This window comes from Saccostrea cucullata, unplaced genomic scaffold, assembly GCF_032062105.1.
Source record: "Saccostrea cucullata isolate Sc308-1 unplaced genomic scaffold, CSIRO_AGI_Scuc_v1 ctg1147, whole genome shotgun sequence".
Lineage (NCBI taxonomy): Eukaryota > Metazoa > Mollusca > Bivalvia > Ostreida > Ostreidae > Saccostrea > Saccostrea cuccullata.
In genome coordinates, this window is record NW_026929838.1 from 39,013 (window position 1) to 57,481 (window position 18,469).

The following is an 18,469-nucleotide window of genomic DNA, read 5'->3' on the forward strand; positions in this document are numbered from 1 at the left end:
TCCGTCAACGTCAATTCCGGTGTTGTATAGTAGTTTTTCCCCCATAGTAGTTTTTCCCCCCGGAAAACTGGCTATATAGTAGTTTTTCCCCCTAGGGAGAAAAGCTACTACATAGCAGATTTTCCCCCATAGTAGGGTTTCCCCCTAACGTTTTTGGTTTAGATTTTTGAAAATTGTTTATGGAAAGCTGATAAGGCTTTAATTCGATGTTTTGAACAGTGACTGAAGTACGTTACATATATGTACTTGCATACATTGATGAACGAAAAAGTGTTTATTTGTCAACTGTATAAACGTAAAGAATTTATCATACAGGCAATTCATCGAACTACTAGGATACTATATTTAAAACTTAAATTATACAACCTACATGAATTATATATTTCAAATACATGTATACATGTGCTATGAATTTAAGGACTTTTTTTCCCTTTTTTAACTAAATTTAATTTTTTATGTGAAACAAAATCTTCTGACATTGTCTTTGTTATAAACATGTGTCAGCCAAAAGATCCATAGTGCACGCTGATAGCGAACGCGCTTATAATGAATATTGACGCTTACAGCAAAGTGATTTTAATTCCCAATGACTTTAAAATATATTGTAATCGTAACAGATATAACGAATTACGGTTATAACAAAGCAAAATCCTTCATCCCTGGCACTTTGTTATAAGCGTGTCTTACCGAACTTTTATGTTGTAAGACCCCATATTAAATTCAATAACAAAAAAACGTGTAAAATAGAAAGGAATAGTTAGTGCCAATTTTATTAAATTTAACTTTAAAGATTTAGCTTTTTTATTGTATTTACAATATATTTCTTCAGTAAACACACTGTCCCCCCCACCCCGCCATTTCATTGTTTTGAAAAAAAAGTCCCAGGTTTGTGGACTAGACTAAGGAAAAGCAAATGTTCCCAAATAATTATTTCAAAGTATGATTATTTCGATAAATCAGCAACTTTTGAAATTTGTATTTATTTAAATGCCACACCATTTACCTGAGCCAGTATAAAGATAAGATAAAGAAATAGTTAATAAAATAACTTTTTAACTTGCATATCTTCATTTGTTTTCTTTTGTAGTAATTCATGATTTTTTTATAGTGAAGTTTTTACGTATTAGGTATCAACCATGGAGAAGTTCATCTCAGATGTAGTTTTGAGGTGAAATAGTCTGTTTTTAGGACTGCAGTACATATGTATATGGATAATTGTTTTTAAAAAAGTGTAAACCAAATATTTATGCAAAAAATACATACACATGTATATATCCAAAAACACAAAAATATGTACGGCTTTTTAATAAATCAATGTCTTTTCAAATACGCATGTATTGCGAATTATTACAAAGAATGGTCCTCCGTAAACTTAACCGGAATGAAAAAAGGGGGGAAAATCTACTATATAGTAGGTTTTCCCTGGGGGTAATCTGGCTATAAAAGAGGGGAAATCCCACTATATAGCCATCTTTCCTTGGGGGGAAATCTACTATATAGCCATTTTTCCGGGGGGAAAACTACTATATAGCCATGTTTCCGGGGGGAAAGATGGCTAGGGGGAAAGGCTACTATACAACACCGGTCGATGAGGAAGTAGCAAAAAAAATGACTTACTTTTGCAATTTTCAACATACATTTGGACGATTGAAATCATTAGAGACGTCATTTCTCTTTCTTTTTAAATAAAAGTTACTGCCGATTAATTAGGACTGAAGACTTACTCCTTATTTTGGAAGAGCCTAGTTCTGGTTTGCCTGAAATTTTAACTATTAATACGCGAATTCTGTTCAAAGCAGCAGCACTTTTCAGTCACTACAAGGTATACATAAACAACTATTATTATGCCTCCTGTCAGTTTGTCACTATATAACCCATACCCAACTATTGTCAAATAGTGTTCTAATGATTTATATAGCGTAAGCATGCTATGCCGAAATAGTGAATGGCTGCAGTTTCCGAAGAAAAACCCGACTGCACCCACACTGTCGCTGATTTTCAGTCCGACGATTTATCAAATACCCCTCAGAAAACGCCTTTATCTATATAATTGTAATATAATATATTTAAACTTAGTTTCAAATATTTTACCAATAAAGAAGATTTTTTTTCAATAGTTTCTCAAAATTTTGCTTCCTTCACTCAACTTTAATTCTCAGAGTTTGAAACAACTATTTTGATATAATTGAAAATTAATCATTAAACCAAAGATTTCACCGGTGTTTATGAAGATGAAAACAAAAGAATATATTGTTTGCAATTCATCATACTGTACGAGTACGTGGTTTGCTTACTCACAATTAAGTGCAGTAATTGAGTATTTAGAATTAATGATAAGGCTATTCATAATTAGGCACTATACTCACTGATGTGTGGTTTATTGTTTTCATAAGTTAGTGCATCATTGGTCCCAGCAAATCCTTTATAATATGATGGTAGCATTTTATTGTACACAGACAATAACACTAAAGCAAATTGATATTTACATAATGTAAACTTGCTTTCAATAAAGTACATTCACTTTATCTAATTGAAAACAGTGAATAAAAAGTTTACTGTCTCATATGATAGAAGTAGATATATATTTAAAAGAAATTCTAGCAAACATCACCACTACCAAACATTCTTCTAAAAAATCGTTTGCATATAAATGTTCAAAAAGTCAAGCTGCATTGTAGTAAAAAGTTTTAGTTATTGGTTCTGTTGAGAATGCAGACTATAGCGAATCAGGTGGAGGTCTTACAATAATGGAAGAGGAAATAAAGAGTAAATTGTAGAAGGAGTGGTAGACATTGGGTGGCTTTTCTTCCTGGTTTGCGGTACAATTCAATTAAGTCTCCCAGTTTCTCCTTTGTGTTTTTGTTTCCTATTTTTTTTTTGATTTCAGAGCATTTGAGAACGTTTTTTAATGATAATGCAGCATTCAAATATATGCTTGTAAAATAAATCTTATGATTGATAAGGAAGTAAGGCAAAAGGCCCTTAAATATACACATGCAGGTTAAACTCAATGTATAAAGAATAGCTGATTTATGAATTTGTAACATCGTTCTCCATATTTGACTTTTTTCTGTCTTTCACACGGTAAAATAGCGCAATCAAGGGGTAACATGGAGAGAGATGAAGAGTTCAATTTAATTGTTTTTTCTGATCATTCAATATATTTTTTTTCATTACTCTAAATATCGGATAATTTTCATCTCGCCTGTATAAATGTCCCCAGAAACAAGATTGTGATCAGCATCAACACTCAATCCTCCATTACACGGATGTTTAATATAACGCACAAAGTTACCATCACAGTCTATAATGTGGATAATGTTCTGTGACTCTTCAGAAATCAGTATTTGAGTGTTGACATCAGTGGCAATGTTCATTGGATGAAATTGTGCGAACATTGAATGTTTGGACTGGTTTCCTTTATACTTGAATCGTAATCCCCCAGTAGAATCCACTACCACAACAGCATGCCCAGCACGGTCAGCAACACAAATATCACCATTACCATTCTCAGTCAGAAGAAGCACATGTTCAAAACTAGAAAACAGAGGTTGACCCTGACTATCATACTGGATCTTCAGAATCTCTGTTGTCCCAGAGTATCTCACTACTCTACTTTGTGTACAATCTGTTGATCGCATGCTTACCAGCAGATCCCCATTTACTGTACAGTTCAGTCCATAACAATACCAGTCATGTATGCTTAACAAAACTTTGACTTCATTTTTAGTATAAATACATACATCTTTTTTATGTATGCCTACCGTAAAAAACACCGGCTCCTGAAGAAAATTAATTGATAATGCCCAAACATTACCATTTGTATGTATTGTGTTTAGAATGGATCCATCCTTGTCTATTTCTTTGATTGTACTGTCACTTCCACAAACCAAGATCTTATCTCTTCCCACACACTGTATTCTCCAAAGCCAGTGATTACCCCCATAAGGACTTTGAACAGTTTTAAGAACCACAGGGTCATCCATCATTTTCAGTTTTCCAGAAAAAGTGAATCCAACAATTTCATGATCCCTAGATGTGTCAGCCATATGATTTGGTACACATGTGAGGCAGAGGTCCACATGACAAAGATTGCAGTGATGTTCTACACGCTTGGGACACAAGTGACAGCAAATAATGTCCTGTTCCTGGGCGGTAGCCATCTGTATTAAGAACTGGCAATAAAATAAAACCATATTTACGTGGGTTAAATTCATGAAATTCATTGCATTTCGTAAATTTATTTGTTATATTAATATCTGTTCATACATCCATTTTTAGATACTTCATTACGTTTTATTCTAAGCAAGTTATTGATACAAACTCTCAAGTTTATATTAAAAAGTAAGTTGAAACATACATCTACAATGTTTTCTTTTAAATAGTATTTATGTTTTAGATCAATGGTTCAATGACTTAATGACATATTCACTATTTTCAGTCAGTTCTCTATAAAAATCTACAATCTTTAAACTTACTTTTTACGCCGGTGTAGTGTTCTGGCTCAATACAAAGCTCATTATCCTTGGATTGTCAGGAAGTCAGGTGATTTATATTTTCAAAGCTAAAAACTGAGTCATCATTTTATTGCGAACAGCTGTTTAGAAAAAAAACATAAGTTACATGTAGTCACGCACAAATGAGACCTTTAAAAATATCCTGTTTCCTGTTACCTTCAAATATCTTTGTTTATTTTCTATTTGTGTCACCATCAGATTGACACTGAGGATCATTTTACCAGGCGTCTATCCCTCTGTCACACTGAAGGAAATAAAGCTTATATAGAATTTCGAAACCTCGAACGACTGGAAGATCTTAAGCTCACTTTCAATTTTTTGAGTAAGGATACAGTTCATATCAATCACATGGCTCGTTTAACTTAACTGAACCTCTCTAGTACATAGATATATATCGTCCTTGAGAAACTGAGGAAATGTTAGATGCAGTCTCCGAAAACGAACATTCTCTCATTGAACTTAAAGTTCAAGGAACTGAGATGCAACTGTGAGAATTCAGCTTTTCTGCAATGGATTCTTGGTTTCAAAAAATCATTTATAACCTTCATTTTGCTAAAAATGTGTCTGCAGTATTTCAAATTTCACATGAATTTATATAATCTAGATATAGAACTAAGTTACCATCAAAGTCTATTATGTGGATCACTTTACTCGAACTCTCCGTTGCCAGGATTTGACGTCTGGTATCAGTAGGAATATAAGAGGGTACAATTGGAACTTTTTCCATCTAATTGGAGGTGTCACCCTGATATTTGAACCTTAAACACCCGGATGAATAGACCACAATGACCTCATTGCAACCAAAAGCAGCCACACAAATATTGCTGTTGCCATTTTCAGTGATATTTAACATGCCCCCCCCCCCCATTTTAGTACCAAACAGAGGTAGTCCCTGGATTATTGATGTCATATTGAATCTTCCAAATTTTTGTTGTCCCTGTGTATCTCACCACTCTACTCTGTCCGCCATCATTGTATGAATACTCACTAGATATCCGATTTAAATTGCTGCTTAAATTTTCGGTCGTTAGCCATATAATTGTTAAACTTTGAACTGAAAAGGTTCAAAAGGATGGCTGCACTTATGTGATTTTGGTCTTTTTTGGTAGCTTTTGTTGCTTTTAAATATTGACCAAAATTAGTCAAATAGAGATCCAATTTAAATGTTAAAAATGATTTTAGAATGTAATGCTATAACTAATTTTATGCTTTTCTTCCTTACAGTTTTCCAATACAGACCACTTAGACTTACGTGCTCTTGATTTAACATTTAACATTTAGTGTATGTATGAGAGGCAGGGCTAACATATCGTTAGAGTGAAACTAGAATTAGACTGGATGATAAAAATGAAATTTATATAGAAATACGAGATCATTATTTTCTATCTTCCTATATATTCTGTATGGCACAAGTACATTATTTATAAAGAATCCAAACGTACAGGATCATCCATATACGTAAAAATATCTCAAATCGACGGCTGATTATTTAATGTGATTGTACACAGTGACATACTTACCTTAAACATGCTACCCACAAGAAAACATCGATGTAACCACCAATTGTCGCCCGGGAAATATATAAAGTAAACAATGAAATTGAGACTTGATCATCAAACAGCTTCGATATGTGTGAAAAGGCATGCGTCTAATTGATGGAGACGATAGTCGCGAATATTTTGAAAACTTATACGCAGCACTGTTAAGGCTTACTATGAGAAATCAACGGAAAATGAAAGTGCAAAAAAGGGGAATTTTTAAAATTAAATTTATTTTTATTCAGCTATTCTATTATCACAAAACTTAAATACTTATGGAAATAGCATAATATAACATACTCTGTACTGTGTAGTGTTTGGTCCCATCGATTGACAGTCACGTGATAAACGCATAGCAGGTACACGGAATGTAGGTCAATAACAAATTTCAATATCGCAAGGGCATACCCTAATTGAAATTAAAAATTCAAGCTATTAATTCTTTCTGTGTACTTTGTAGTTTCTGAAAAGTGCTGCTGCTTTGAATAGAATTCGCGTTTTCATACTTAGAAGCTTAAGTTAATAGGCCAATGTCGAAATATGTTAGAACTTTACCAAATATTTTGTGTACTTATAAAATCATGGCTTCGATTTAAAGAAAGCAGCAGCACTTTTCAAGTTAAGGAATATATCCCTTATCCATATTTAAATAAATGGTTCAGATCTATGCAATGTATGCCCTTGCGAAAATACGATTATGAGGCACATCGATATAAAATATAGGTAACCTGTACATAAAAGACGACATAATTAATAAAATACATTCTTTTTGCAGTTAATTAACAATCGCACTAAACAAAGGCTACACCTTGGTATTAATCAACTATTTAAAATTTGTAAATTATATTTTCTTTAATAATAAAACACTTTTTTCATTGATAAGCAATTTCTGAATTTGCCTCTCACAGCACACGAAGTACGTCATTCTTACCAGTATGACGTCATGTTTACAAGTTCATCGCGATGAGTGCTTAGTTTTTAAATAGCTTCAAGGGATTTAACTAGCCACTTTTTTTAATGCATTGATAAGTTATAATGTTGTTTATTTTGCTAATACTCTTCAGTGTTGCAAATTATTTCATTTACACGTATTATGAGAACTACATTAATGTCATATTTTTGTGTGACGTCATAGTATACTTTCCCGTATAAATTAGGCCACGCCCCCTTATTCAAGCCTTAACAATGCTGCGTAGTCGGATGAACATCAAACAAAAACGATACCATTTTAAACTTAATCAATTCCTCAAGTAAATGTTGGCTGCATAAAATATGAATTGAAGTTAGACACATGCATTACGTATATTCAAAAATGTATTAAATTTCAATTTTATAACATAAAACACGAACTGTGCAGAGTACGTTTTTATGCGAAAAGTAAAATTCGATGTTCTTAAAAAGGGGACCTGTCGTTTTTTCTAAAGTAAATGATAAGCAACTTTATATATTAAATGAAAAACATATATATTTTTACAGATTCATTGAAGTAAATATATCATGTATCTCGTAATTTATAAAAGGAAAAAACTTCTGATTAACAATCTTTTCAATGTTTAGAAAACCTTTAATTCTAAATAACTACTCCCACCCCAATCCCCATGCACCAACAATTAAACTTATATGAAAGTCACGTGATGGAATTTTGTATTCATAAAATTAGCTGAGGAAAGATATCACGTGATGAATTATAATATTCAACGTGTCATGGCCCGTGTTTACAACAGAGAGAACGAGTGTGAGGAGAAGCAGTTTTTGTTTCCTTTTTAAACATGAATGCATGTTAAATTTGTCTATTAACTTCCTTTTAACACAACATTACTTATGCCAATATACAACTACTGTTAAAAGGAGAACAATAAACAAGCATGCGCTGACTGTATATAGAAAGTCAGTAATAAACCGGGCTTCCTCATTCTAGTACAGAGATTGCAGAACTTGTGATGACCCACAATTCAAAAACAGATCCATATATAGTAAAACACATTTTTATTAATCATAATTAAGTAAAGTTATAGATAACATGTTAATCTTTTCTGCAATTAAAAGAAAAATGTCTGTTTTGAAAATTTATTTTCACACAAAATTTGCAGATCCTTAAGGACAGATGATATAAGCAACTTTTTGTCAAAAAGTTTGAAAATAACAACTTGGGTCTCGTTTTAATAAATAAAATGAATAGGTTTCACCGCGTGGTTTTTAATTTTTTAGTTCAAATTTGCACAAAAATGGAATTTGAAGCTAAAAATATGTGTATAGAATAATAAGGATTGTTACAGAAGGGTATAATTTGAAGGTCACAGAAGAATTACAATTTCCGTATATTCTAAAAATTCATTAATATAACATCATTTTCAATAAAATTAAGTCAAAAGATATATACCAATCCAGGAATCTATGTTGTTTTTGTTTGTATCATCTGTCCTTACGTGCAGTAATCCCTTCTGTTTTTCATTGAATCCGTGTAACTGATTATGTCATACCACATAATATTACACACCTGTCACTAGATCAATAATTAATCCCAGTATTGCTAGTTATACACAGTAAACATGCTGTCCGAAAGACAAACTAAAAAAAACGTAATTCTGGTCTTTCCACAACATTTTTAATACTTTTAAACAACCTTCCCTTGTGAATTATTTATAGCATGCCTACACATCATGCATGTTGATTGAAATACAATGTAAATAAACAAAAATTAAAATCAAAGAATTCAAATGCATTTACAAGTATAAGGCACCTGGTTTTCCATAAAAAAAGTATTAATATCGTACATCAATTACACTTAGACACAAAATTGATCAATCAACTTTTACAATTTGTAGAACTCCATTTTTTCTAATATGAAAAATAAATCAGATATTTCTATTCTGTATCTAAAATTAAATACATTTAATTAAGAAAATTTTTTTCTTTTTCCAAATCTAATGGAGGCATATTTCTGCCCACGACATGCAAGATAATTATGTTAACATGGAACATATTTATGTAGACATGCAACATATTTGTGTCAACATGCAAGTTAATTATGCGGACATGCAAGTTACCAATCTTCAAAAAAATAATTCTTATATGAGTAAATCTTCTTACTAGCGCTTGTATCTGACGTTGTAGATGCAAGAAAATTATGTAGAAATGTCACTTATGTATATCAACATGCAAGATAATTATGTCAACATGCAACATTTTTATGTTAACATGCAAGATAACTATGTCATATGCATTATATATATGTCCACATGCTAGATTATTATTTTAAAACGCAATATATGTAAGCTGACGTGCAACTTATTATTTTGCATGTTAACATAATTAGCTTGCATATTAATATAGTTTATCATGCATGTTAACATAATTATCTGGCTTGTTGACATAATTAATTTGGCATTTAGTGCACAGAAATATACCATCATGAGATCGAGATAGAAATTTAGAAAGTTAATGACATGTACATTTTTAATTCGAACTTATTAGCAAAATCGGACAACTGACAAAATGCTAGAGAGTATTTAAGGACAGATGATACAAACACTTTTTTCTCTTTGAAAAAGATTAAATATCATGTCACAAGTTTAGAAAAGTCGATGGTTCTTAAAATTTTTTCTCCAAAGAACTGGAAAATGAAATAGGTTACGAAAATATTATTAATATTTCAATTAAAAAACGAATATAGACAAATCACATTCAGTAAAGGTGTACAGGTAAAAATAAATTTCAAAATATATTATCCTGGCGCTTAAAGTGTAATATAAAGCTTAGAACAATATACCAAGCCAGGAGATTTTTAAGAGGAAGATCGAAATAACAAAACATTGGCAATATCACATAGGCTGATTTTTACCATTTAACTTTTCCTAATAAAAATCAACTGGATGGTATTGGGTAGTATTTTTTAAAGTTAACACGCAAAGGAACATTTGGACCAGTGATTTTTACCATTTAGCTTTTTCTGATAACAATCACCTGGCTTGTTATATTTTTATCAAGTTTATATTACACTTCTAGCGCCCAAGATAACATATTCTGAAATGTATTTTCACTTGTAAACCTTTACACAGGGTAATGAGTTTAAAAACTCGAAGAACAAATTCAATACAAATATATCATGATTCTCGAATCCCGCGGACGAAGCCGCCAATAATTTCTGTAACAGGATGGTAGTTACTTTAAAAAGTCCCGAGTGTAACGAGATTCCGAATCATGATATAAATGAAAAACAAAACCTTTATTAAATTTAGATATAATTTATTGATGATAAGAATTAACAAAGCAACAAAATAGAAAAGGCGTGTAGTGGAAATTACCTGTAACGTTGAAGATTATGGAAAAATACTTTCAGGAATCAAGTTTTGAGGCAAAAAAGGTATATTGGACGCTATAAATAAAGATTTCAATGAATTTGAATGGAGTCAACCTCCTAAAAAAAATAATTATGACTTCATTGAATAACACGGAAAATCAGACTGTATGCGGATAGCGTCGGAACGCCTGGATCCTAGCGGAGGAGTACCGGTTGTCAAGGACAACCGCACTCCGCCCCCAGGACCAAGAACAATAACTCGTATAACCGATAGGAGTCTCCACTACATTACTAATATTTTCCAAGTCTTTCATTTTTCATTCATTTTAAAAATTTGTTTGTATTATTTGTCCTTAATTAATTTAAGAACAATGTATAGGTTCCTGCTGACACACGATTTAAAAAAAAATATCTACATATATTCAGGATTGTGAAATATATTTTTTTAAATAAACTGACCCATTTTTTTCAATTAAATCTCTTTCAATGTATCCATATCTCAAACAATTCCAAAGAAATTAACCGTCTCTCAATATTTTTTCATCACAATGTGGTAGAATATAATTATGAAATTTTAATTAAGGTTTTCATTTATTTGGGACAATGGCGGTGATCAGAGTTTGAAACAACTTTTTGACATATTTTAAAGTTAATCATTAAACCAAAGATTATTGCAACGGTGTTTATGAAGATGAAAACAAAAGAATATATTGTTTGCAATTCATCATACTGTATGTGTACGTGGTTTGTGTACTCACGATTTAGTGCAGTAATTGGGTATTTAAAATTCAGGGTATTCATAATTAGGCACTATAATAACTGATGTGTGGTTTATTGTTTTCATGAGTTAGCGCATCATAAATCCCAGAAAATCCTTTATAATATGAAGCTAGCATTTTATTGTACACCGACAATAACTCCAAAGGAAATTGATAATTATGTAAACTCGCTTTCAGTAAAGTACATTCACTTTAACTAATTGACAAAAGTGAATAAAACGTTTACTTTAACATATGAAAGAAGTGGGTAACAAAGATATATATTGAAAAAAACTCTAGCAAACATTACCACTACCAAACATTCTTTAAAAAAATCGTTTGTATATAAATGTACAAAAAGTCAAGCTGCATTGTAACAAAAAGTTTGAGTTATTGGCCCTGCTGACAGGGATAAAAGAAGACTACAGCGAATCAGGTGGAGGTCTTACAATGAGTGAGGAGGAAATAAATAGTAAATTGTAGAAGGAGTGGTAGACATTGGATGGCTTTTCTTCCTGGTTTGCAGCTCAATTCAATAAGTTTTCGAGTTTCTCCTTTGTGTTTATGTTTCCTTATTTTTCTTTTATTTCAGAGTAATTGAAAACGTTTTTCGTTGATGATTCAGCATTCAAATATATGCATGAAGCATAAATCGTATGATTGATAAGGAAGTAAAGCAAGGGTTCCTAAAATATGCACATGTGGATTAAAATTGATGCATTTAGAATAGCTGACTTATGAATTTGTAACATCGTTCTCCATATTTGACTTTTTTCTTTCTTTCACACGATAAAAGAGCGCAATCAAGGAAAACATGGAGAAATGAAGAGATCAATATAATGATTTTTTTTCTGATCGATTGTTTGGAGTGGTTTCCTTTATACCTGAATCGTAATCCCCCAGTAGAATCAACTACAACAACAGCATTCACAGCACGGTCAGCAACGAATATATCACCATTACTATACGCAAAGTTACCATCGCAATTTATGATATAAATCACGTTCCTAGAACTCTCAGTTCTCAGTATTTGATAACTAACATCAGTAGCAAATATTAAGGGGGCCGACTATAGTTTTATTTTGTGAAAACTACAATAGCAAAAATGTTCATTTTCATACCATATATAACTTACATTAAATTCAGTGCACATGCAAAGTTTGGGGGAAATCTACCGGCCAGGTATTTTTGAGGGACCGTCTCAAAATATATGTACATTTACTATAGAATGATCATGATATAGGAATATGCCAATTTTTAGCAATTTAAAGCAAATTATACAAATACTACAATAGACAATTTGTTCAAACTTTTAATATTTGATGAGTAATACTATATTATACAATATATGTAATAATAACAAAATTCTACCGTCTTGTTACCAGAGGGAGCATCTCAAAATGCAAAAAATTAGCAAATTTTACTATATTTTCAGAGTATTACAAAATATGACGTACACAATGAATTCACATGAAAACATAATAAAAATATTGGAGATATTCTCAAATTTCTATGTTTTAAATTTCAAGAGCGTATGTTTATTACATTTTCTTTAATAATATTTTTATTACACCTTTCTTTAAGAGCTACAGATTATCATAACGTCAAAAAACACACTGTAACGACGTCAACCTACCTATCAATTGCAAAATCGGTTAAAAAATCAGTTATATCAAATTGTAATTACGTTTTTATACCTATAATTTCTTAATTATGTTCAATTTTAATAATTAAGAGAAAAAAGTTGCATTAAAACAGTAAAATACGCTTCATTTTACAATGATGCGCGAAATATTGCGCAATGGAAACTATAGTCGGCCCCCTTAAATGGTATAAATAGTGCCTTCCCCCTCTGACTAGAGGGATGAACCTAATATTCCAAACCGTAAAGACCCGGATGTATCTGCCACAATGACGGCATTGCAACCAAAGGCAGCCATACAAATATCGCCGTTGCAACTTTCAGTGAGAATAAGCAAACCTCTCATTTTATTACTAAACAAAGGACTGTCATACTGAATCTCACAATCTGTGTTTTCCCTGTTTATCTTACAACTCGTACATACCTGTCACTAGATCATTAAATTAACCCCAGTATGTTTATACACAGTAAACATACTTTAAACAGACAAAATAAACAAAATTCACCGTAGTTCTTGTCTTTTTACGACATTCTTAAAATTTATAGACATGCAGCCTTACCATGTTAATTATTCAAAGCATAGTAACACATAATATATGTTGTTAAAAATGAAAATAGTCTGAAATCAAAAAATGATTGATTCTATTGTTTAACGTCCCCCTGGAGAATTTTTCACTCATATGGAGACGTCACCGTATGCAGGTGAAGGCCTTCAAATTTTGACCTTTACTTGGCAGTAAGGACCATTGAGCAGTGAGGGATTTTTATCGTGCCACGGTGCCTTGGTTTTTAAGGTCTCATCCGAAGGACCCACAACTTTCACTTCAAAGTGCTGAGCGCATGACGAAGGAACAGTTGCTACCCATTTTAACGACTAGGTCGGTTGCGCCCGAGATGCGAACTCATGACCTCCCGATCACGGAGCAAGCGCTCTACCGACTGAGCTACCGTGAACGGTCAAAAAATGAAAATACATACACATATATAAAACAACCCATTTTCCATAAAATATAAAATGTCGTACATCAAATACACCAAAGAAATTTGCTCGAGCAATTTTTACCAATTGTAAAACTTAGAAATGTTTTGTCTCTCAATTTTTTTTTTCATATTTTTTTGTCAGATTAATTCGCTTTTTTTGATACAATAATTCAAAAACAATTCTACAATAGTAAAAAAAAAAAGAAAATGACTGTTGGATATCTTATTAATACTAGATCCATTAAATTTGGCCAAAAAAATATCTAGAATTGTCAAAGAACTACAACTCTTTAAGTCATAAATTAACATTTTATCAAGATAAACTTAAAAACATACGTAAATAACATGACTTGTACATACTAATTTAAAACTGGTATTCAAAATCTGACAACATGTTAGAGAGTATATCATTAATTAAAGAACAATATAAATTCTTGATGAAACAAGGTAAAAAATTTAAAAAAAATAAAGTTACACATAAGGAAAGTTATTGATTTATTTGAAATTTACTTTCCGGAAAGCAGGCTACTTCTTAAACAATCCAAAAGAAATAAACAGTCTGTAGATATTTTTTTTATCGCAATGTGATAAAAAAATAAGTAGGAGAATTCAATTGCGGGTTTCTTTTGTTTGGAATAACGGTGGTGGTCAGACTTTGATTTTAATATTTTTAAAAACACAGATACATGTAGTTGAAAGTTTATAATTTAGCCGAAGAAGATTACACCAGTGTTGTTTGATGAAGGAAATGCAAACAAAAGTATATTTAATTTCGTATAATTGTTGGTAACTACATGTATACATACTGTATATGCGTGTTCATAATTTAGCGCTGTTATTTAGTATTGAGTTGTTAGTGTTTTCATGGATTAGCACTTCATACTATGACGTAATCATTTCTTACAGGACTTCTTAAATTAGCACATCATTGGTCCAAACAAAGTCGCTTAAATATGAAGCCAGCATTTTTATGTACACTAAGGAAGGTTGTTCGTAAATCAATGATAATAGTTCTTTATCATATAATAATCATACAAAATTTATAATTTTTTGGGATAATTAGGAAAAGTCCGATGAAATAATAAGCATGCATATGTCTATCAACATGTAGCTGTTCTCGCTACGTCTAATTTTACGTTAGCCGAGGATGGTTTTGTATGTGAAATAATTGGGAAGTATTTACTTTCCTTTCTTTGTCATTATTTAAACTATAAAGAAATCCAGCTTTTCTCTTAAACGATTCTTTAAGAACTGTGTCTTTACTATACACTTGTGTAATTATTTTTAGAAATCATATATACATAATAAATTAGTATCATACGGTTCCGATTTATGCAACGTGGGTCAACATTCTTAAATTCCGTTATCAGAAAAAAAATAATGGTTGTACGGGGCCTTTGATTTTTCTTTTGTTGAATTATACATGTTATAGGTTAGAAAAAAGGACATTGTATATACATATGAGATAGCAAAGCCATCGAGATCTTTTATCCGTTGTTTTCGATTCATCGGGTTGGTCAGTCTGGAAAAGTTCTAGTTTGCGCTACACAAAATGCTTGGTTTCTCCCTGCTCTTCCTTGGCGTAGAAATTCATTTTGTCGTCGTAATCAGATTTCTTTGCTGCTTTAAATTGCCTCCATATTCCTGATAGGAACTATACTAGACTTGCACAACATGAAGTCAAAAAAATTGAAATGTTTTTGCTCTTATTATGGGTCTACGGGGGTGGGGTGGGGTGGTGATGGTGTTGCATTTTTTTTTCAATATCCGATTTCGTGACTGCAACGTTTTTATTCTAATCTAAGGAGTAGTGTTGAAAATTGTATTTAAGAAAATATATATATTTTGTAAATATATAGAAAATTTTGGGCATGTGTAAACACGCCAAAAAATTAGTCAAACGACAGGCACATGCGGCAGTGAGAGGAACTTTAGAGTAAGTTGACCGGCTTAAAAAACCAAATTGTGCAATTGTTTTCTTTCATTCTTCGTGTGAATGTCATGATTATCATAGCGTACAGTATAGAAGGAGGTTTTATGTTAGTAAGGTGGCGATTTATGAGATGGCAGGACAAATAAACCGCCCATAACATGACACTGTTTTGCATTAACTTAATCGTCACAGTTGATTGAAAACCATTCCAGGCCTTCTCTGACAACGGGTAACAAGCTTTATTAGGGAAAATTTACAAGAAACTGCTAAGTTACCCGTTGTTGTCATCTTCATTCAATGGGCAATTCAAAAACCAGACCCCACGGAACTTCCGTAAACTGTGCCAAAATTGAAAAAAAATTCATATCGTCTCTAAATATAAAAAAAACAATATGTATTCCTCATGTGAATCAAATGGTGCAACAAGATTCGTTGCGAAACTCGACAAATTGCAGGTGTTTTGGGCTTTTGAGCGTTTTCCCTACGTGACGTCATACAATTTACGGCTGAGTAATTATGAACGCTGATTTTGGTGCATAGTAACTAAATTTTTCATCTTTTCAATTTTCGTAATTTTCGGTCATGCGGTCAAAAAGTTTTCGAAAATTTTGCTTCCCTGCGTTTCTTTTTCCTATCAATATATTATACATTTATGATGATAATTACATGTATACGCAACAAGCATTACATATCACTTTCAGCAATCTGCATAAGCACAAATTAAACTTTTAAATTCATGTTCATATTAACATAGACAATCTATTACTGGCTGTAGTAGTAAAAATGTCTGAATTTCTGCATGATTCTTCATTCATGACTTTATTTAATATATTTTTTCGAACAACCTAGTAAAGCTGTTTACAATCATAGGAAACTTAAAAATGCATAATTATCAGTGTTATGTGAGTTTTTTTTTCGTAATCACTCACACATGACATTGTTCTGGATAAAGCCATTTACTTTTCCTAACAACATCATAACGTCATCACTCTAGATATTTGATAAATTGAATTTTTCCAGTATCTTTGTCTCCAATAACAAGATTGCAATCAGTGTCAATACTGAGTCCACCATCACATGGACACACAATATAACGGACAAAGTTACCATCACTGTCTATAATGTGGACAATGTTGTTACTTTTGTCACTTATCAATATTTGAGTAGAGACATCAGCAGCAATATGAGAGGGTGAAAATTCTGTGTACTTTGATTGTTTGGAAAGATTGCCTGTGTACTTAAATCTTAATCTCCCAAAGGAATCCACAACAACAACCATCTTTCCATAACAGTCAGCAGCACATATATCTCCATTACCATTTTCTGTCAGGAGAATTACAGTTTTCACGACACCAGTAGAAAACAGAGGTTGTCCTTCGCTGTCGTACTGGATCTTTTGTTTCTCTGTCATCCCTGAGTATCTCACCACTCTACTCTGATTCGTATCCATAGAGCGCATACTGACCAGTAAATCTCCTTTGCCTGAATACCAAAGACCAACAGGAAACCAGTCATGTATACTTATTAATATCTTCACTATTCCATCATTGTATTGGTATATGTCTGTACTTTTATAATGCATCGTTGAAAACAGTGGATCCTGTTGTGAATTAATGGTTAATGCCCAGACATTATCATTTGTTTTAATTGTTTTTAAAATTGACCCAGTTCTGTCTATTTGTTTAATTGTGCTGTCACCTCCACTGATCAAGATACTTTCACTCCCCACGCATTGGACTCGCCATAATCTACGCCAACCTCCAAAAGAACTTTGTATTGTTCTAAATATCGCAGGGTCGTCCATCATTTTCAGCATTCCAGGCTTCTTCACCAAGTTCTGTTCAGTCTGAAGAAAACCGAACATGGCAGCAATCTGGTCTTTTTTAATAATACCAGGTAGCAACTTTGGACAAGACAAACTTGGTAATTCTGGTCCTTTTCGGAAATCCCTATTTCTTGATTGATAGTGTATTATGGCGGTTGCATCATTACTTCTAATGATATATTTATTTTCTTTTACAATTTGGTTGACTTCTTTTTCAGCCAGAGATTGGTTTTCTTTGTACTTACTTATAGCTTCTTTTTTCTGCACAACTACTTCATCTGTAAGTTGAATGCTTATTTCATGTACGGCTTTCCATATTTCCTCTTCTTGTTCCTTTATGGCAGACACAACTTTATCAAACCCTGTTGTGACTTTACTCAGGTTTATGTTTCTATATTTTGGAACAGCTTTATTTTCAAGTTCTTCTGTATCATATATGATTTGCTTTTTATATTCTTGAAGAATATCATTGATATCGGTAAATTCATGCTTTTTGTGTGAACCTATTAGACACTGAATACATATTGGAATATTACAATCCTGACAGAATGTCTCACATCGGTTATTCTTGTGTATATGACAAAATGCTAGAGAAAAAGAATCTTGTTTTCTAGAAGTGTATCCAACAATTTCATGTTCCTTTGATTTATCTGCCATATGTTTTGGTATGCATGATAGGCAGAGGTCAACGTGACAAAGATTGCAGTGATGTTCAACAGGGTTTGGACTTAACTGGCAGCAAATAATATCTTGTCCCTGGGAGCTAGCCATATTTAGTGCAAACTAGGATAAGAATAAAACCATATTACCATATGTACCTTGTGATGAGGTATTCAACAAATTTCATCAATTTTATTTCCATTATAATGTTTATACTCGTGCATGCCTTTTCAATTATTGAAAGAAATTGTAAAACTGTAAGCAAGACAATTATTAAAACTTCAAGATAATTTTTTTAATACACTTGATACACGA

The 18,469-nt window shown here is 32.2% G+C and overlaps 2 protein-coding genes across 2 annotated transcripts; both read right to left on the reverse strand.

The window, feature by feature from the left end:
- Positions 1-3,173: 3,173 nt before the first annotated feature.
- LOC134282287 (uncharacterized) lies at positions 3,174-4,163 on the reverse strand. The gene has a single exon (XM_062764695.1). It carries the CDS (start codon positions 4,161-4,163, stop codon positions 3,174-3,176), a length of 990 nt encoding a protein of 329 aa, XP_062620679.1.
- A 12,491-nt stretch (positions 4,164-16,654) lies between these two features.
- On the reverse strand, positions 16,655-18,265 carry LOC134282288 (E3 ubiquitin-protein ligase TRIM71-like). The gene has a single exon (XM_062764696.1). The coding sequence runs from the start codon at positions 18,263-18,265 to the stop codon at positions 16,655-16,657; it is 1,611 nt and encodes a 536-aa protein (XP_062620680.1).
- Positions 18,266-18,469: the final 204 nt, after the last annotated feature.